This window comes from Onychostruthus taczanowskii, unplaced genomic scaffold (assembly GCF_017590055.1).
Source record: "Onychostruthus taczanowskii isolate IOZ18803 unplaced genomic scaffold, ASM1759005v1 scaffold94, whole genome shotgun sequence".
NCBI classification, from domain to species: domain Eukaryota; kingdom Metazoa; phylum Chordata; class Aves; order Passeriformes; family Passeridae; genus Onychostruthus; species Onychostruthus taczanowskii.
Genome location: NW_024507435.1, coordinates 1823665 through 1845104, shown reverse-complemented (window position 1 = coordinate 1845104; position 21440 = coordinate 1823665). Strand labels below are relative to the sequence as shown.

Genomic DNA, 21440 nt, shown 5'->3' with positions numbered 1-21440 from the left:
GGCGGCGAGCACCAACTCTCCTCTCCCCCCGCTTTAGAATTTATACCCCCTCCTTAAAATTTACGCCCCCCCCCACCCCCAAAAAAAAAAAAATCCGCCTCCCCCACTCGTGGGATTTTCTTTGTCCTCGCCGATTTCGGGTGCGCGCTTGGCCCTCGTGGGCTCCGCCGAGTGGGGGAGGGCGCGGGGCATCCCCGCCGCGCGGGGGTCGTGGGCGTCGGGAGCGGCTCACCTGCCCCCCGGGCTCCGCGACCCCCGCCCCGCGGCGTGCGATTGCTGAACTCCTTCCCTGCTCTCGCCCCGGTGCGCCCCTGCCAGGGCAAAATGGGGTTTAACACCCCTTCCCCCCGCCCCCTTTTCCCTGCATCTAGTCGGTGATGGTCCAGGTATGGGATGGTGCTGTAATTCTGAAATACTTCTGGGAGAGCTTTGGGGGCAGCTGGGAGGCCGGTGAGGATGGCGTGAACTGCCTCTTGTGTGGGTTTTTGCAGGTGTTGGTTGCTGATCTAGTAGTGGAAGTTTCAAGGCTCATCAAATCCCTTCCAAAGCTTTTTTAAAAATTATTATTATTATTTTTACTTTTAAAATAAGCCTCTTTCCTGTAAAAAAAAATTGATTTTTTTTTTTTTTACACTCTTAGTCATCTGCATATCCTAATAGCACTCAGTGTCAAGCAGGCTACTTCAGGCCACTTTGTAAATATTTGGCTGTCCTATATGAAGGTTGATTCCTAGAAGGTGGTGGTAAGTGAATGCAAAGAGGAGCATATGTTACGTGATGATTCTGGGAAAAAAATTATACAGGCTTTTTTGGCTTTGTGGGAGGGATGGTGATGTCATAGGAACTCCTAAAATTTCTCATTAATGGGTCCTGTAAGACCTTCATGTATGATTTTAGTGCCATTTTTTTGGGGTTTTTTTTGTATGCTGCTCATCTCACTAATGGGATAAACTCCTGTCCTTAAAAACCTGGGAAGGCTTATTTCCACCTTAAAAGTTTGGAAATGAGGAAAGTGATTTTGGCCTCTGCCTGCAAAGAAGTCCTCACACCAGTGATGAGTTTGCTGTATATCCTCAGCCCCCATATTAACTTTGGGGAGAGATGTGGGATGGAGGAGGAAGAGCATGGTCAGGCCAGCAGTATCTACAGCCGCTGGCTGGCACCCTCCCAGGGCGATAAGCCATCCATGGCACACACCAGGAAAGGGGCTGTGCATCCTGCTTTGCCCTGACAGCTGTGCTCATGCAAGTGCCCTTCTTGGAGCTGTGCTGGTTTGCTGCAGACCCATCTTTTGGGAAGTCAGGCTGAAGCACCCTAGTGCTCTGCCATGACTTTCTGCTCCCCAAACTGCTTGGCAGGACACTATCCAGCCCTTTCTGGTCTGTGGCTTCCAGGTAGCTTTCCTCAAAAGTCATGGAGGATTTTCTGGGGCTGGGAGGTGAGGATGTTCTGCCTTTTGTTCTGAGCAGAGTATTTTTGACTAGTATTTGGGACTAGTGAAAGGAATGAGAAAATGTCGGGTAGCTGAGGCAGTGAGTTTAGGCAAGTAGCCCCAATATAAATGTAGCTCTTGATTATTGAGTTGCAAGTAGTGGATGGAGTCCGAGACCCCCAGCTGAAAACAAGGCCCTGCTATGCAAAAGACTGTAGAGGTAAGTCTAAAATTTGGCCAGCACACCTGCACTGGTTAGGATTATGAAAATACTCTTGCCTTGCAGATGTAACTGCACTGGCAACTCACCCATCACTTCCAAATATAAACTATGGTATGACTGAAAAAGAGTCAGTGCAGCTGTATAGTTTAGGCTGCGCAGGGAGGTGTTCAACTACACAAGCAAATGGAAAAGGTTCTTTGGCCCAAGTAAGCTGCTTCCCCTTGGGAATTTGGTAGTTATTTTACCTTGTGTATGTGTAACACTGCTGGAAAAGCCTTGAAAAGTGGCCTAGTCCATAACAACAGGCCTCTCCAGCCCCACACCGAGGAGAATTTGCACACTCTTCCATGACCCAGGCAAGTGTCTCCATACTGTCCAAAGCCAGTTCCTTGCTCCGTGGCAGCTCCTGTGGCTGAGGGTTGCTAACTGGGCCCTCCCTGGCTCTGGGAGGCTGTGACCCCGCCTGCCTGTCCTTTCAACTTGAGGGGCTTTTGCAGGATTCCTGGGGAGTTAATAGAAAGTGTTACCAGGTGGATCTGAACCCCTGCTATGACTTAAACACCAGCAGTAATGAAGAATTTAACCCTTGCAAAACAACCATCAGCTTGCACACCTTGGGAGAGCCTGAACCTCTGGAGACGGGGTCAGTGCTGTGGCAAGGGGCCAGTGGTCCTGCATCCTCCCATGCTCTCCTGCACCCTGCTGGGGGCTGGTGCCTTTTCCTTTATGGAATCTCAGGCTTCCCAAGATGGAAAATTAACCCTGACCTAAATAAATAAAGGTTTTCTGCTGGGCAAGCAGGTTGAACCAGCTAATGGCAGGTCTGGGAAGTGCCAGGGACCATCAAGAGAAAGTAGTGGCCAGGGATATGGCATAGGAGTTGTAACACCACACTGTTTTAGTGTCAGCGAGTTTGTGAATTGACTTGGTTCCTCATGAGAATGCAGGAGAAATTAATGGACGTGGTACCCCAAAAGCATTCTCGCTGGTGTTGCTGTCTCACTTGGTGTGAGAAAGTCACTACCATTTGCACTACTCTGTACTGAGAAATGGGCTTGCTATAAAAGCAAGCTGCTCAAAATGTTTCTAATTCAAATAGTAGAGAATTTCTTACTGTCTTTGGGTTATAAAGATAAGCCTTTAAGAAGAGGGCCATTTTCTTAGCCATGAGAAAATGCTTAAATGGAGACACCACCCACATGTTAAGTCCTTTTTAAAAGGGGCTAAATCCTCTTAACAACAATATCTTTAGAGAACTCCTGTGGCCTTTAGATGACATGAGCTGTGGAGAGGCTAGTTCGGCATACTTCAGAAGGGGGCAGGAGGATTTACATTTCCAAGCTGAATACTTAGTACCTCTCTCATTTTTCTGGTGGTTTAGAAAGTACCTCTTCCTTCCTGCCTTCTCAGCAAGATGCAGCTGGAAAGGGAGAAAAATGGGGTAATGCACAGTCTTTCTCCTAGGTGTCATGTAAAGAAGCAAGCTAAATAAGACATAAATAGTGAACAAGGATTTAAGGTATGGAAGAAGAACATGTAAGTCACATTGAGAAGCAGGCAGTTAATTTAGTAGCTTTTCTTTATTTTGCAGTAATGAAAAAAGTTTGTATGTGAAGACACAGGTGTTTTCATATTCAGACCTGTTTCCTTTGCCTGATGTTTTGTTTTAGTAGAAATGAATGTTAGTATGAGTCTGGGACCGTTGCTTTTTGACTAGCATTTAAGAGATTTCTTTGTTTCAAATCCTTCTCCTCCAGCAGCACACTGTTTCTGAGCCCCAGGAGGTACCACATGGTCCTTTGGGTGCAGCTGTCTGAGGCGACTTCAAAGAAGTATAAATCATGATTGCCCTAACCATGCTGACAAACATCTTGTGGAAAGTGGGCATCCTAATAAAACCCTGCAGGAATAGGCTGTAGCTTGCTGATGGCTCCACTATCCTCATGCAGAGTCCAGCTGTGCTGGTGTGGCTCCATCTGCACCAGAGCTCCTGAGTATGGTAGCCCCACGATGATAAGGGCTTTTGGCAGGGTTCCATGAACAGCTGAGCTGCTCAAAGGCTTTACTGTTGCTGGAAGGAGTAGGCTTGCTTGTCCCTCACTGTCTCCTCTATATCATCTCCTTTGCTCTGCCTATGGCCAGACAGGGTTCTTTGCCTACTGCTGTGCTGACAGGTTGGTTTTTTTTCTGTTTTAACAAGGTAGAAGAGCTAGGTCTGAGCATTAGGTCTGGCAGGCATCTTGGGTCCGAGGTGGGGTGAGTGAGGAGGAAGGAGGGCAGGAACTTGCCCATGGAGCGGTGCAGAGGTGTTAAATTGTCCCAGCAAGCCTCCATTTTATCATGTTGGTCTTACTGTTGTTTCTGTGAGTGTATTTTCCTTGCACCACCAGTCTGCTTACCAAAATATGGGCAGGGGTCGCTTTGTTCTCTTTAGTCTTCTGTGGAGGATGCTCCACCTGGTTGAGCAAATACAGGCATTTTGTTTCCCCTCATTTTATTCCAGGTGTATTGGTGCTGTTTTGTTAATTTTATCCTGTGTGCTTATCTGTGAGTATGTACAAGCATTTACAAGAAGAATAATCTTTGAATTCAGGAGCAGCTGTATATTTTGCAAGATGAAGCGTTCCCGCACTTCACTACTTCTCTGAGTATGACTGTGGCAAGTGTTTCAGGAAAGAACACAGGGAGGGAGGCTTACACAGGAAAGCCCTTCATCCTTCAAGAGAGCACTTTCTTGGTCAGGGGTTACAGTGGGTTTTATAGCTTCCAGTGGCTGGTGATTTTTGTGATCCCTGTTTGAATCTAGCTGTATTTCTGGCCTTAGGTAGCAACAAGTTCTGGCCATGATTTAGCGATTTTGTATGAAAGGAACAAACTATTTTCTTTGTTTCTTGCCTTGCTTTTTGGTTTTGTTTTGTTTTTTTTTTTTTTCAGTTTGAGCTTCCTGGCTATAGTCTTCTTGGGTGATCCTAGATATTGTGATAGGGAAAAAATGATTTTCTGGTGTATGTTTCTCTGCACAGTTTATGATAAATTATCTTAGTTCCTCAGATGTCTTCTCCATTCTAAGGAGTGTCAGACAATTAATTTCTCCTGAAATGAAAGCCATTAATGTGAAGCTAAAGGTGTCATTTTGTAAAGGAACCACATGGGTGTGAAAACAAGTGTGTCTTCTGTTATTGTGAGTTTTTACTTGTCAAACTTATGTGGACTGGCAGCTTTGAAAAATGTTTGGAACACATGGTAAACTCACTTTGCAGAGATCCTTTCAGACCCAGCTAGTTTCATGATGTCTTAACCTGGCCCTGGGGAGGGGAGTGGGAGGTGTGGGACAGAGGGGATGAGTAGGCATGGCTGCTGTTCATTATGAGATGCAAAAAGGAAAGTGAAGCAGCACCATTCCTCTTTGGAGCCCAGTCCTGTGCAGGCCAGTAGGCCTGGTGTGGTTGTGGGAGGGAAATTCAGCCCATCCCTCCTGGTCAGAGCTCCAAGAATGAGGTTGGTGCGTGTGAAATGAAATGAAGACATGAGCTTTTCTTGGTAGCTTCAAGTATGATATCTTCAGGCTTCACTTCCAAAGGTGTTTGCTTGGCTGATGGCCATGGCTCTGGTGGCAGGGCTCGTCCTGCTGCTGGTGTGCAGGGGTGGGAAGGTGGCTCAGGCTTTAGTCCTCTTTTGTGTGGGAATTGCCTGCTAAGGAGGAGCTGGAGACTCTGACTTCAGCTCCAGTGGGTTTCTTGCACCAGTGGTGGTAACGAAGATCCAACCCGGCCCAGTGTTGGGCTTCAGCAGATGGAAAGCTCTTAGAGTAACTAAATCTCCAGGTTTTATTGTGTCTGCAAATAATCCCACTTACAGCTGGCAGCCCTGAGTGTGTATATATAGAGGTAACTCTCATCCTTACAAATGACTAAGTTGAACTTTAGGCTTTTGTTTTGGCTGACAGAGTTAATCACTTCCTGCATTATTTTTCAAGACCAGGGTTGTGCACAAAACAGTAATTTTGGGGAGAAGAAAGTTCCATCATGTTCCCTGGGGGAAGTGGTGTGCAGTGGGAGGGAGGCTGCCCATGCCTCTGGGATGGGGCTGCTGCAGTGCTGGAGGTGCTGCTGATGAGGTATTTGGATTCTGTTTCAATTTCAGTTCTGTTTGAAGATGGGCTTGGCAAAATTGCTCAATATATCACATCTTTAAAAAGGAACTATTTAACTTCTGTTTTCCTCAAGTAAGTTGGTCCAAAACCACACTTGGTAGTGCTATGCCTGGCATGGGTGTCTCTTGAAGTACTATGCTGTCTGCTTGGATGCTGCTGCTACTATTTTCTGGACCTAGTGGCATTCATGGAGTTGTTAATGCCTTGTGAGCTCAACATAGCCTGTGGTAAATATTTGCCTCTGCAAGCTCTGTAAAGGGAGAAGGCAAGAGCTTGACTAGGTGTTGATTAAGCCAGAGCTTAATGAAAATGGCCTCTGTTGTGTGGTAAGAGAGTACTACTTCATGGGTTTTATCATCCCTTTTATACATACATGAATGCATAGCAAATGTGCTGGTAGCTGTTTGCAAACTGAGCTTGGCTAAGGTTAATGGTGTGTGTCACGAGTCTCCTGTCCCACTTTATGAATGTGGGCAGTTCCTGACCTGACCTGTGACAGTGTGAAAACTAACATGCTAACTCTGGCACTGCTCCGCATGCATGCCCTGCAGCTCTCAGGTGTTTTGTGTCCAAGCTCTTTGGCCTAGGACTAAGCTAGGAAGGCAAAGTGGAGCATTAAAGATCACCTTCTCAGAATCAGCTGGCATCTCTTCTGTGAGTGTGCTAAGTTATGTGGGCAAATATGGCTTTTCTTTATTCCTGGCTCTAAAAGTAACACCAGTATTCCGTTGCATTGCTTTCTTTGAGTAGGAGACTTAATTTGATCACCTCCAGCTACTTTCAAGATTCTTCCAACTTGTATGTGGCTTGGTTTAGGTCCAGAAGTGTCCATTGTATAAGGCTGGTGGCATATTCAGGTGCCTCACTTCAAGGGTCTAGAACCTGATTTTTTCAGAAGACTTGGGGTGTTTCCTGTGATGCACGCTTGCAGTATTGCAGGTGTTGAGTCCTTGGTATCTGGAGCTTTATATAGACAAATCACTGTTAAAAGCAGAGGCTGCTATTATTTTGGCTTTCACTTCTTTATTTTTACAATTAAATATTACAATCCGGTCACATAGACCTTGCGAGCCACTAGGTGTTTTGCAAAAATCTGTGAAAACCTTTAGAAAACATGTAAAGAACTATTTTTGGTAAAAATAAGTTGTATTGGGCATCTGGACAACAAGAGATGTTTGCTTAGCCTTCATTGCTTCAGCTCCAGCATTCCTGCCCTGAGTTGTGGTATGTCTGCTGGTTATGTATGCATAGATTCTAAAAGTAATTTTCATTAATGAACTTCTTGAAAGACATTCTTGTCTTAACCATGCTATTCTGATTTGGGTTTCTTTGCTTGTTGTACAGCTGTTGGTTCAAAGGTTGTTGCGTATTGCATAACGTAGTGCTAGAAGAGGGGGGCGGGTGAAGGAACTCATTGGCAAACTTCCTTCCTTGTTAATTAAGGTGACATTAAAGGTCTCTGGTTTAGGACTCAGTGGTGTACACCATGCATTGCAAGAGCCTAATTCTTATATGTCATGTCAGGCTCACTGGTCCACTCTACTAGTTCTCTCTGAATATAACTTTGTCTTAATTTTGGTTCTACCCGTTAGTTATAAAATCATACTAAAATTAGAGTGCAGTAACAGATACTTTTTTTTCTTTGCAAGGCACTGAATATGCACTGTAGGATTTTATATTTTTTACACATTTTAAAGTACAGATGTAATTTTAGAGTGAAATACTTCTCCATGGGGTGAGTGTACTATGCTGTCTAAAAACTTTGCTTTCAAGTTTGCCTTTAAAATGTTTTTCAGAAACAAATTGACATGTAGACTTGTTTGCATCCCTCCTTCCTAGACCTTTGATTTAGGAGGTGTCATCTGGCAAATTTCAGGTCTGGAAGTAAAAACCTTCTCTCTTGGCCCAGCAATTATATTGGTGCAGTCCACTGAGGTTGACAATGGGCTTCTGACTTTTGAGGTGCTACCCAAGAGTAAGCAGATAAGTATGTAAAAACTGCAAAATGATGCACAGAGTGCATTACATCTTGTACCATGGGCGGAATGGTGGTGTGTGTGTGCCAGGTTGTCTACCATGGCTTAGGCTGCTTATTAGGAAAATGGTCTTCATCCAGAGGGTGGTTGGGCACTGGAACAGGCTCCCCAGGGCAGTGGTCAGAGCCCCAAGCCTGACAGAGTTCAAGAAGCCTTTGGACAATGCTGTCAGGCACATAGTGTGATTATCAGGGCGGTCCTCTGTAGGGCCAGCAGTTGGACTCAGTCATCCTATGGGTCTGTTCCAGCTCGGGTTGTTCTATGATTATTAATGGGTAATGGTTTTAAAATAAAAGAATGTGGATTTAGACTAGATATAAGATAGTCTTTACAGCAGGGCTAATGAAACATTGGAACAGGTTGCTCAGACAGGTGATAGGTACCCATTCCTGGAAACATTCAAGGCTGGGTTAGATGGGGCTCTGAGCAACCTGATCCAGTTAGATGTCAGTGCTATTGCAGGGTGGTTGGACTAGATGACCTTTAAAGATCTCTTTCAACCCAAGCTGTTCCATGATTCTATAGGAAAATGCATGCTCTAAGGAGCAGATCTGAAGGGTTTGCTGCATTCTCTGAGTGCTTCTGTAATGGGAACTGGGCTTTCCTTCACCTTCTGCTTGGGTGTTTTTTAATATCTGCTGTTTTTAAAGTCATTTTCCTACCAGGGACATGAGAAATGGAATTATATGAAGTTATAATGTCTTGAGCGATGCTAGTAACCTAATAGTGCCTTCAGTACTTGTTTTCTTGTGCTGTTAATTCTGGAATTAAATGGCAATTACTATGTATACATGCTGGTGCTATTTTGCCTTGCCAGCGTTGTGTTTTTAGACAGCGTTGGTCCCACACATTGACAGTCAGTTTTTTGTCCCCATACAGTAAACTAGTTCACATTTTGTCTAATGTCTTCGCATAGCGGGAATTGATGTTGGTTGCAGCTCTCACAGAAGGCTTTTGTGTGGTGATATCTGAAGGCTGTCTTGTTGGAGCTTTTATCAAGGCTGTTGCAATGAGGCCATTATCTCCGCTCGTGGAAAACATAGATATTTGCAGAAATTTTTATAGCAATGCTTGGTAAGTGTCATGCTGGGACAGAGCAACAATGCTGGAGCAGGACAGAAATAATACCCGAGGTGGCAGCCATGGCGTGGTGGGGTGTTATCTGTCCTTGCAGACTTGGGAACAGGGTGGGAAGGGAACCTCACATGGGACAGACGGAGGGTGGTGATCAGGGCTATCGCAGGCACTAATAATCCTGGCTGTCGGCTCAGCAGAATAGTTTCACTTTTCATGGTAAGAGTTTTATTGAGTGCCTCTAAGTAACCCAGCTCTGAATTGCTGTATAATGCTTCTGCACCTCTTCTGCACTGTATTTTTTTGGGTGGGTTGTTTTATTTTTTTTGCTTTCAGCTGCGTGGTATCTGTGACCAAAAAGTGTCTCTGGGGAGTTATGTAAAACTGCAAGTCGGGTGAGAGGAAGCTGAAACTTCACAACCCGGCTGTAGTACCCTTAAGCACAAAATTCTTTCAGCCAATAAAAAAGACAGCTTACTACTTGAGGTGGGTGCAGGGAGGGCTTTAAAATTATAATAGCATTTTCACTGGCTTCTTTGTCTCTGCCGTGGGTATTTCACTGGGTTTATTCTTTCTTTCCCTCAGGAATTATGGGTTAGAAAAAGCTTTTTTTTTTTGTAAAATATAGTGTCCTGAAAGCATAAGCAAGTTGCTCATTTTCTTTCTCTGATTCTTAATCATAAGAGCTGCCTTGATGATTTTTCCCACCTCAAATTAGCAGTTTATTTATAACATGCTAATGTTCTGCATGCCCGTTGGTATTACTGTTCTGTCGTGCTGAGCTGAGAATTGTTCTCTCGAAAACTGACACTGCAAAGATGACATAAAAGAACATGAGAAATTGCCTGTGATAGAGAAACGTTCAGGTGGCTTTTGGTATGACTTTGATTCACGCTTTCTATAAAATCATTTACATTTCCTTCCTGATTTCTGTTGCTAGTCACATTCATGTTGCTTGGTTTTATTTTTGCTTACCAAAAATAAAGAAAATTGTAGACCGTTGGCTTTTGGCATCCTCGTTACCCTTTCGTTCCCACTGGCAAACTTCTCTGTGATTGTCTTCCACACAGTGTTACCAGTTGCCTTCTTGGATTGCAGGCAGGGTGATGATGAACTTCAGGGGGTGTTTCCCCCTTCCTGCAGGGTGCCTGTGGAAAGCCTCTTCCAGATCTAGGGGTTAGCAGCATCCTTCCCATTGGTCCGCCACTTCGGCTGCTCTGCAGAAAGACAGGGGAGCATTCAAGGCCCACACCATGCAGTGTGGGGTGTCTTGTGCCTGGAAAAGCAAAGGGCAAAATAAAAACACATCCCATGAGTTTCTGTACTTGGAGACATGTGTTTTGTAGGTGTTTACAAGAGAGATGGCAAAGAAAGATGCAAGATCATTTGGCAGGCTCCAGCGTTGTTATGACCTGTTCGTCTGTAAAGATGCTCTTCACGTTGCTGCTGGTCTTGGCGCACTGAAGTCCTTCCCTATTCTCGTCTTGGTAGCATCGTGTTTGCTGAATATGTGGGAAGTGAACGCAACAGTAGTGAGCAGGTTGTGTGCAGTTGGCTAGATATTAAACTTGGGTACAGCCTTCTGTGGGCAGAATTAAATTAGTAGTTACAAAGGAATTTCTTCGGTGGTATTTGTATTTTAGGGGGACAGAAACCCCTTTTGCTGTGAAAGGGAATGTGTAGGGAATTCCAGAGACTGGCATATTTAATTTAGAGGAGAAAAAAAAGAGAGAGAAAAGGAGGCAAATCCCCCTTATTCAGAGCCATATGTTCAAGATACTATGCTTAGTGTGATTTGCTTCAGAATTAGGGAAGAGGGTTGCTAGGAAAAGTAAGATGCATTCACTTTTTTCACCTAAAAGAATTTTATAAGGGTGATTACAATCTGCCTCCTTTCTCCCTCTTTCCTAGTCCTGGAGAATGATCAATTTAGTGATAAGTCAGAGCAAGCAAAAATGTGATTGTTCTCTGCAATGCAGAGACTAAGATGGACTCCTTTCTCTAAGGCCAAAATCAGGTCTTTCTGTTTTGAAGTGAATCAAGAGTTACCATTGTGTTTTCAGTAAGAAATGACCTGAATTTTCAGTCTTTTTCTTTCTTCTTTAAGATTTGTGCAATTTTGGGGCGTTTTTGACTATCCTTTCACTCTTTTGATAGCCTCAATGCCAGTTTCAAACCACTTCCTTACTTCCTCCAAGGTCGGGAAGCAGCACCAGTTGTACTGGACAGGGATTGTATCTGTTCTAAGTACTTCATTTCAAGAGGAGAAATGTGGCTTTCCCAGCTGTTTAAAAAGCTCAGCTGCCTCAGCATGTGGAGAGCAGGTCCCAAACTCTGTTCAGCCAGCAGCAGAGAAGGGGGGAATTGCCTTCAGACCTTGCAGAGAGAAATCTTGAGGCATCTATGAGGTGCTATAGTATATCTAGCTAAAAATACCAGATATTTGAGCTTGCCTTATTGACTTGTTGGATGGCAATACCTTGTTGAAGTGGAAAAAGCTGACAGATCTGGAACTTTGTGTAATGGTGTAAGAGGGGTGGCATAAAGACCCCAGCAAACATATTTGCTCACCAGAGCTTCCCCAGCTTTCCCACTGAAAGTGCAAGTGTGGCATGCCTAGAAGATTAGGAATTGCCTGCCTGCCTGTAATGGTCCCAGAAGGTTTGCTTTCCTCCTGAAAAGCTGATGTCAAATTCTTTGTCCAGATTTAGCCCAGTCTCTTTGGTTAGTGTTGATCAAATCATATGGAAATGTATTGTTCCTTCTGTTGCAGAGTGATGCTGAATGCCTTCTACAAGTACTTCACCTCTCCCTGAGAGATGATGCTTTTTGTCCTCATTGTTGCTCTGCCTCATCTTTGAGTGCCTCTCCATGACTGCATGGGCATGAGCCCCAGCATGGAGCAGGTGCAGTGATCTTCCCAGGCAGAACCTTGAATTAGAAATATTGTCTCAATGGGAAGGTACATTTTAACTGGCTACATGCATCTCCTGTAGCGTGATGAAATGGCATCAGTGTTTTCACTAAGCATTTTTATCCAGAGTATTAATTTCAAGTTTAAATTTTTCAATTTTTAAGTTTTTTAAAGTTCACTATTAAGGTCTTTAATCTTAGATGGCAGGCCAGCGAGGTGGTTCAGGTAAAGAACCTTTTAGAGTTGCAATATGGAATTTTTTCACCCTAGCAAGGGAACGTGGCGGTTTGAGCACGTGCCAGTTTGCCTTTCCAGAGCTGTGATACAGCTGAACCACAGTGGAAATCTGGAACCATAACAACACTGCTTATAGGAAGTTTGACTCCCTGCATTTAACCACAAATGTGGTCAGTGTTAGGAGAAGCAATAGCAGAGGGGAAGAAAGGTGGTAGTATTTGATTAGCTTTTTTCTCCTTGTGTTCTGTTGAGAGGGAAGAGCGATAATATTACTAACTGATGATTCCAGTTTCCTTGTTACACTTTGAGGATACTCTTTTAGGGTAGATATGATAAGACTTGCTTTCAGCATTTTAAATAGTCACATGCTGTTAGGCAGTTGTGCTGCTTGGTAAACTGTTGGGTATTTCTGAAGACAGTAACATGGAGAAGAGGATTAAATACCGTGTCAAGATCTTTCAGGTGGTCACTAGCTTCATGCAGGGATTGAAATGCAAAGCGGTTCAATCATGATGGGTTTCTGTGGGAGGTTATTGAGGGATAGAGGTCTTCCATTGGTCCTCACCGTTGTGCCCTAGACCAGCATGCTGTATTCATTCATTCAGTTCAGCAGCACGAGAATGGTTGTCTGTCTTGGGCACTAAAATACCCTGCTGTTTCCTATCTCCACGTTCTTGGAAATGAAATGTAATCCTCTCATAGGCAGAGTAGCCTTAATTGCCTCATGGGATAGGAAGGAAAGGATGATTTGGGAACCAGGTCTGTGCTATTAGAAGTGCTTCTCGTGACAGAGGGGATTTCCTGGAACCATGCTGGGAGACCCTTTGGGGATGTGGTTTCAGAGTCAACTTGCAGCCACAATCCAAATTGGTGCCGCCACAAATAGGGTCATGCTGCCCTCCCTCCCGCCCTGCTTTGGCGCCTGCCCTCGTACCTCTCTGTGTTTGTCAGACCGGGGACTGCTCCAGCTGAAAGCTAACACTGGCTGAGTGATTAGTTTTCAGCACAGGAGCTCCCTGGCCCAGCCGGCCGCAGGGTTAGGGTGGACGTGGCCGGCAGAGGCCTGGCCATGCCCTCTCCCCAGACACGGGATGCCTGCTTGGAGTGGCAGCAGACCAAGAGCATTGCTGAGTGTGTGCCCTCAGCATCTCCTAAAGACAGTGGAGTTGTGTGGAATGAAACCCTAACAGATGGCTGTGCAAAGAAATAGGCAGCTTTTGTGCCACTACTCTCTGCTTGGGTCCGAGGCGTGCAGCTGCCACAGTCTGGCCAGCAGTGCCCAAGGGCTGGAGGGAGCTCGCACGCTCTCCCCATCTCCAGCTTTGAAGTGCTTGGGGGCAGTACAGTGTGTTTGTGAGCACATGGAGGAGTAACTATGGCTGAAAACATCCTCAGTTCATGAAGGAAAGCCTTATTTGCTTAAACTGGGAATCTGCTCAGTGCTGTTTGCACCATGCCTCATACTCTTGTTTTCCAGTCCCTGACCGAGGCTCCCAGGCTACGTGTAATTTAATTACAGTCTGATGGCTGGCACTGAAGTAGGTGAAGATAAAAATGTAATTTGTGCCTAGAAGTTATGTATGTTGTGAACTTGCAATACTGGAGGCCTTCTCGGCAATCACTGCTGTCAGGGTATACCTCCAGAGGAAAGACTGGCTGTGCTGCTCTGGCAGGTACAGTCTGACAGGTACAGCTCTAAACAGGGCTTTAATGTGACCAGTTGTTAATAGGTGAAAGTAAAGGAGTTGTGGTCTTGCATGAAAGATCACAGAGACCTTGGAGATAGCAACTGGGATGGCTTGTGCATTCAGCAGCTGCAGCCGAGGGTCTTGTGTTGTGTAGTTCATGAAGGTGGGAAGGCTCATAGGGCTTCTGGTCAGATGGGTGGTAATGAATACCAGTCACATGCAAAGTTGGCCGAGAAAGGTTCAGTTTCGTCACTGCACTCATAGCAAAGTCTCCTTTCTGCCCCTCGAATGGTGAGGTGGGGCCAGCCTTCATGGCAGAGAGAGCATCCAGGGCCCTGCTTATTCCGTGCTACAGCAGAATTCTGCCTTTGTGACCAGAATATACTGCTGAATTTCAGCTTTGGCTTAAAAGAAGGTGTATCATTATTATTGTAAGTAAACCTACACTACAAACTCAGCTAGTGCGGAGCTAACTCTGGAGACAGCCTGTAATTCACGGGGCTATGAAATAAGAGTTTCGCTTTAATCTGTTGTCTGTTTTCAAACATAACTATTTTGTTATTGATTACTTGTGGAAAAGGTCTGATGTGTTTATCTCTCAATCTTTACACAGGCTGCCCACTGCCAGTAGCCTCAGTTCTCCCCCCAGCAGCTGCCAAAATTTCCATCTTTCTCCCAATTTCTTTAGCACCACTGTGCATTGAGACTCTTGCAGGATAGCAATATGTGAAAGCTGTGTAGCATTCCTGTTTATCTTGGAAGTCGATGTTTTACACAAGGAGTGCTGTAACTCTGCCATATTTACTTTCTTGTATTTAATTCAATAAAATGTATTTACCTGAAGTGGACACAAAATTTCCAGTTTGTGGTGGAAAGCGTAGGACCAGGCTGCAGAACTCATTCCAAGTCAGGACAGAGTGTGTGAGGGCTCCTTGCCACTGCAAAGCGTGGGAGGAAATTCGGGAGTAAGACGACTCTTGCTGCTATCATCAGCAGGCGCCTGTTGAAAGGGTAGGAGTTATGGATGTCAAGGCGAGACAACAGGTTTTTGTTTTTTCTTGAATTTTAGACTTCCAAGACAAACCGATGACTGGTAAAGTGGGTTTTGTCCAAGACTGTCTTTGCTTTAGCTTGGATAAGAACTTGCAGTCTCAGATAGTGAGATATAGTCAAGTTTTCTGGGCTAATCTTAGCTTTACAGTTTGATTATAGTTTGGAATTAGGGTTGGGAAAACAATTAGTGTAGAAAATGAGAGTTTCTATGGGAAGCTATCATGCTTAAGGATTTTTAGCAATCTAGCAAGCCTACAGGCTGGTGGGAGCTTCCCACGGCTGCCTCAAGTTACCTTTTCTCCTGCTTCTAAGAGAACAAGGCTGTCCTCCTTCCTATCCATATATTGTTGAGAGAGGGCATAGTCTACAGGCTATTTTTATTCCTATTCCTTTCCATAATTATATGTAGCTTTTATAAATCTGTCTAGATGGAAAGCTCTCGTGTACTTTTGAAGGGCTTATTTGATCTAAATTTAAGGATGTCTCATGTCCAGTTGTGAAACTTGCTATTTTAGTTCACCCTACCTACAGCTTTTACTAAAACAAGAGGAAAAGGATGAAGAGGGGAGACTGAAAAGTTTGTGTGAGAGGAGGGAAAGATGACTCATAAGTGGGACTGCATTTGAAAATGAAAAGGATCAAGGTGTACTGATCATAAGAGAAAGTTAGGGCTTCTGTGAAGAAGACACAATTAAACCATGTGGTCATTTATCTTCTGAACAGATTAAGGTATGTTTGGGGAGGAATCCATGGGCCTGAATTGAGTAGATAGGTTTCTTTTCTCTTCAAAGTTATTTAAAGAAAGGAATTTTTGGTACAGCCTTTAATAGGTGGTATTTTAGTGCTATATTCCACTGGAAGACTTCCCCAGGCTTCTGGAAAATCCCATTTAGCTGTCCATTGCCTATGGGATAGTTCTAATAGCTGCATGGTTATACAGCAGGAGAGGTAGCAGAAAGGGAAAGAGGGGGAAGGCCACAGTACAAGGAGCCACAGTACAATTTTAGGCTACAATCAATGGAAATTAAAGCTCATTAATAGATGCACAAATTTCTGCTTTCAATCCAGGTGTTGTCTCTTTTATCCCGCTGCTAACGTTCTGCTCTTCCAGCCTTGTGCCAGCGCCTGTAAAACTTCCAGAATACTTGGGATGGCCCATAGTCTTGAAATAAACCTTTCTGTAGGGTTTAAGTAGTGTGCAATTATGGGGATGGACTTCTTCTGGATACAGCACTGCAGAGAGTGCCTCTGGTGTTTCCAAAAGGGTTTACCAGCAGTATCCCACAGCCAGCTCTTCCTACCTTCACTTTTCTTCTCCTGCCGAAGGCTAGAAGTTAACAAAGGTACAGCTGTCTGGCATGTGAATGAGGCTGATAGAAAATACATTTAAGTTGGTAAAGCATTTTGATTAACAAAAGCAACTGCCAATATGAAATAGGTTTTAAAAATTGGCTAAGTGGAAGGAAAAGGGTCCTTTTGATTGATTCCAGTGAGTATTTTCACTAATCTCAATACTATGGAGTGCTTTCATCGTTGTTGCAGAAGTAAACAAAAAAACTGTTACTGATAGTAATTGCCAGCAGAATAGGAGATGATAATGGAGCTCTCACAGCTTACTCTGTAGGCACATTCAGACACACTGTGTCTTTAGTACGGCGAAAGGCGAAGTTGTATGCCAGAGCACAGGGGATGCAAGCCATGCCTTATGAAAGGGGGCCTGTATCCTGGAAAGCAGCACTTCTGAGAAGTCTGTAGTGGAAAAGCAACTGCACGCCAGCTTCCAGCACAATGCTGAGAGGCCATGGCACTGAGGCTTGCATCCTGGCATGTACCAAAAATGGGCAAGAGTGCGCATGCTTTTACCTCAGTCAACAGTTTTGGTGTGACTGATACTTAAAGTAACATAATGTGATTCAGTGCTAGTATTTGTAAGGGAAAGATCTTGAAATTAGAAGATGCTGTTAAACATGGCAGCATGAATTATTTGAGGTCTGAAGAAAATGCCCTTCAGTGCAACTGAAGCAATATTTTACTTATGAAATTAATATTAAGGAGTGACTTGACTGGTAGGAGATAGAGAATTGGGGGTGGTAGTTGGTACAGCTGATGGCTGCACTGCTGTCCAGAGGGACTTTGACAGGCTGGAGGAAGGGCTGACGGGAACCTCATCAAGTTCAGCAAAAGGAAGTGCAAAGTCCTGCCTCTGCAGAAGAATGATTCCAGGTACCATCATGGGCTGAGGCAAACCTGCTGTAAAGCAGCTCTGCAGAGTGAGAAGATCCTTTCCCTCTGCTCAACCCTGGTGAGACACAGCTGACATGCTGGGTCTGGTTTTGGGCTCCCCATTATGAGAGGACATGGACATACTGGAGCAGGTCCAGTGAGGGGCTATGAAGGTGGTTAAAGACTCAGAGCATCTCATGTAGAAGATGAGGCTGACAGAGCTGGGACTGTTGAGCCTGGAGGTGCTTAAACACATGATGGGAGAGAGTGAAGAAAATGGAGCCAGGCTATGCTCATTGGTGCCCAGAGACAGGATAAAAGGCAATGGGCAAAAATTGTAATGAAGAAAGTCCATTTAAACAGAAGATTATACAGCAATGGTTTGATGGAATGGGTCCCTTAGGTTGTGGAGTTGCATTCACTAGCCATATTAAAAACCCAACTGAATACAGCCCTGAGCATCCTGTTCTAGTTGCCTTCTCTTTGGGCAGTGGCAGGTGGACTAGATGATCTGCAGAGGTGCTTTCCCACCTCAGCCATTCCCTGAGATTATTGTTGAACTTGAGCACATGGAGAATTTAATATTGAAAGCTTAAACAATGCAAACTCAAAGTGGAAATCAGATTTTTTTTTAAGTGAGGGGAAAATAATGAGTTTATGCCTTCCAGTTTTGGCACAATGACTGTTGCTGTAATTTCTCTGTAGAGTTATGCTCTGTAATTTCGACTCTGAACAGCCTTGAAGTTAGCAAATCCTTCTACTTGCTTTTTGGTAGGAGCAACTGTGTTTATGGTACTTCCTGACAGGTGCTTGTTCATTTAATTTTCATAACAAAGATTCTAAAATTGCATTCTTATCCTTGGCTACAATAGAACGGCAACTAGGGTCTGTGATACGTAGGAGGTGATATTAGAAAGCCAGATTCTTTTCTTTCATCAAAGTGTAGATTAGAGACAAAAATGCAAATTAACTTCATTTTAATATTTGAGACTTCAGAGTGCTACTCTTTTTTTCTGGAGAAGTCATCTCAAGGTGTTTAGTTTAGGAAATACATTGTAAAGAAGGCAAAGTAGAAGGGACAGATTGTGTCTGGTGTGGGTCAGTTTTCCCAGAGGTTAAAGTCCTTGTTTGACTTTATGACCGAATATTTTCTGCTTCACCAAAGCCAGAAGGGATACTTTTTGAAAATATCATATATAATCTGAGAAAGCAACTTGAATGTCTTTTCCTCTAGAAATTCATTACCTGTGAGTCCCTGGAAAACCATCTGTTTTGGTTGTTGTCTTGTAAATTAGGCTGTCACATCAGTTGTTTTAGATTGTCCTGTTCATGGCAGAATTTTCCTAAATGTGAAAAAGAAAATTACTTAGTCTACCAACCCTCATTCACTTAAGGCCTGCTGCCATCTTGTCTTCTTTTTATTCCCTCTTTGTCAATGGGAATAAGTAAAGCTTCCTGTTTGAAATCAGTTTGTTGTCATTTTGCCAGCACCCTCAGGTTGTTCTGCTCCATGGTGTGGCTGATGGATTGATAAAATACTGCCAAGGTAGAATGTGCATCACTGTGAAAGCTCAGTGGATTAGTCGTTCTTGGTGACATTACACAGCATTTAAAACATCAGGAACTTGGCTATCTCTGTGCCATTTCAGCCATGTGAACTGTTGCCAGACTGACCTGTGCAATAAAAGTAGATGCAGCAGCTGCCTACCTTGATGTGAGGAGGGAGGAAGTCATCAGTTTCTAGAGTTTCACCAGGCTAGGTGAAAACCAAGTTTAGTTTGTAGTCGAAGAAATGAAGAGAGGCCTTCTGGTGGCAGTACCAGCTCCAGATCTAAGGTGGAGGAGGCTGTTGGCCATAACTGGGGTCTTTAGGGTCCAGCTCTATGTGATTATTGCCCTTGCTCTCTTCTTATAATCTTTTGTCTATTTGGCTTTCTGCTAATCTGGAGCCTCCTTTCTGACTGCTTTTGGGAATAGCTGCTTTTGGATATGTAAACCATGTTTTCCTGTTTCTTGGGCACTTGTTATTTATTTTTGTTACTCTGAGGTTTGGTATGTGGAAGAGGTTATTGTATTAACTTCATTAAGGTTATATAAGGATTTTTTTTTTGTATATAATTCTGGTAATTTAATTTTAGAAAATATTCTTAATTAACTTGAGAATTATAAATTGATCTCTTATGCAAAGTCAGCATTATGGTTACTTGTAGGTGCAAGGATAACTTATCAGGGTTAATCTGTTTGAACAATGTTGAGACTCCCTTAAAGTGAACTAACACTCACAATTTACTTAATGTACAGAACTATCCTGTGTTACAGTAAATGCTTAGGACCCCACGTTATTTCTCATTTTCTGATTCTGTAAATGCAAATCATTGCATGTTGCCTGGGTCTTGTGAATGTTTTTTGTCAACTTTCACAGTGACCTTTGGAAACTAGATAATATTTTTATCACCCTAAATGGATTCAAAGTCCATTTATTACTTTTGGGGAATCCTGCTGTATGCTTTTTTACTTGGGTGGAACTAGGTTAAGAAAGTACTTCAGAATAAAAGGTTTTGCTACTTAAGATCTGACTTCTCATTAGTAATTACATTAATTGAAAAAGTAGATCAATGCAAGAGCTATCGTACCTCAGGCAGGGAATTAAAAATACAGAGTCTGGATTGGTGTTGACCTTTTTTAAGGACGGTTTCACCTGCTTTGGTGATATGAATACCCAAAACTGTACCTCATGTGCACCTGAGTTTTTAAAACTTGTTACCTTCTAGTTTGCAGCTCTCTATATCCTGAAGTGTTTACATATATATCCTTAGGATCATTAATTTTTGAAAGAATGTACAAGTTTGTTGGTTCCCTGTGAATCATCTCTCAGTGAGCCAAGTGATGCAGTCCCATGGCACTGCTCTGATATGACTTGGTATGGGTATTTTGTATGAAATACAGAAAGGTTTGGGGTGCCAGGGTGGGACATCGCGAACCGCAGACACGTGTAGACACTTGCACTCCAGAAATTTCATTTGTGGAATTCCACAGTCATCCTCTCTTGTAGGTATCCTGTATCCAAGGAAAACAAAGCTCAAGATGCTGTGGCTTAGGCAGGCAGTTTAGTGAGTGAAATTCATAAAGCAAGCCCAATCTTGCACCATTACAGAGCACCTACCCTGCGACAGCACTGGTGTGGCTTTGTAAGTGCTCCTCTTTCTCCTCACTTTTCACTTCGTATGTATGCAGTCTTATTAATTACATCCTCCTAGAGAGGTTTATCAGTATATTCTGTACATTTTGTAAGTGAGGAATAACAACTTTTCCTGATTCCTATGTCAATATATGTGCTCGAAATGCTGCCACTAGTTTTTTGCCTGTTTATCTAATGCTCCATGGCATTTACTGGAATTTCCTACCAGGAAGTTCATCCTATTATATTCTCCAGCTCTCAATGTCCTTCCTCCTCCAATCTCAGGGCTTGTTTGTTTAATAGATAATTTGGCATACAACTGACGGTGTTCAAAAGTTTTTCTTTTCTAAGTAGCTGTGCTAATTTCCACACATAGAGTAGAAGCCACTCAGTGAAACAAATCCAACTGCAATCTTATTTTGAAGTTAATGATGTTTAAAATAAAAAATAATTCTTAAATACAAAAGAAAAAATATCTCTAGGTATTTTGAGACTGATTTGCTTTGCAATGGTTTTTCTTTGGAATCAACCATAAAATTATAGGAAAGATTTCTTTCCCTTGGTCTGGTTCAACTTTAGCCTTGCCATTCAGGAGGCTGAAAGTCTCCTGAAGGGGTTGAAACATTGCAAGCAGCTCTGAAGCCACACTGAGATGTTGTGCCCTGTCATATACCATGTGAATTGAACTATCACTTCCTTATTTGGCTTACTTTGATCTCAATGGGTAGCATAAAAAGTGGACTTGTGTTGGTGGAACTGTTACATATAAATGCAATACAAAGAAATTACACCAAAAAGTCTCTTACATGGCTGGTCTGCTGTCACATCCTGTCCCCTCTCTGTGTCCCATTGTGTTCCCCCCACCCCAGCTGCTTGCCATGAGTTTGCAAGTTCAGCATCAGGCCTGTTCTGTGACAGTCTTGTTTTCTTCAAAGGATGTGCGTGGTGAGAAATCACTGATGTGAACCACAACTGAAAATCCCTGAGCTCTGCTCTGGAGGTAGCAGCCTTGCTGAGGTGGTGTCTTTGGGAATGGGGTGAGCAAATGGGCTGGTGGCTTTGACAGCAGTTCGTAGGATGGCATTAGAGCCTGCTACTGACAGGTCCAGCCTTACCACGAAGGCCCAGACCATGCTTCCCAGGGAATGGGAGTGAAAGGATCCTGCTGCATCCAGACACACCCCCAAAAATCCATGGTCAGGATTCCGCACCCCAGATGCTGGTTAGTC

The 21440-nt window shown here is 43.6% G+C and overlaps 1 protein-coding gene across 2 annotated transcripts in view; it reads left to right on the top strand.

Annotated features, from left to right (window-relative positions):
* Positions 1 to 9086: 9086 nt before the first annotated feature.
* E2F3 (E2F transcription factor 3) overlaps positions 9087 to 21440 on the top strand; it is a 31962-nt gene continuing 19608 nt past the window's right edge. For both annotated transcript variants that reach the window (XM_041426741.1, XM_041426740.1), the window contains exon 1: positions 9087 to 9137. In XM_041426741.1, coding sequence (XP_041282675.1) covers positions 9135 to 9137 — 3 coding nt within the window. In that variant the 5' untranslated portion in view covers positions 9087 to 9134. The remainder of the gene's footprint in view (positions 9138 to 21440) is intronic.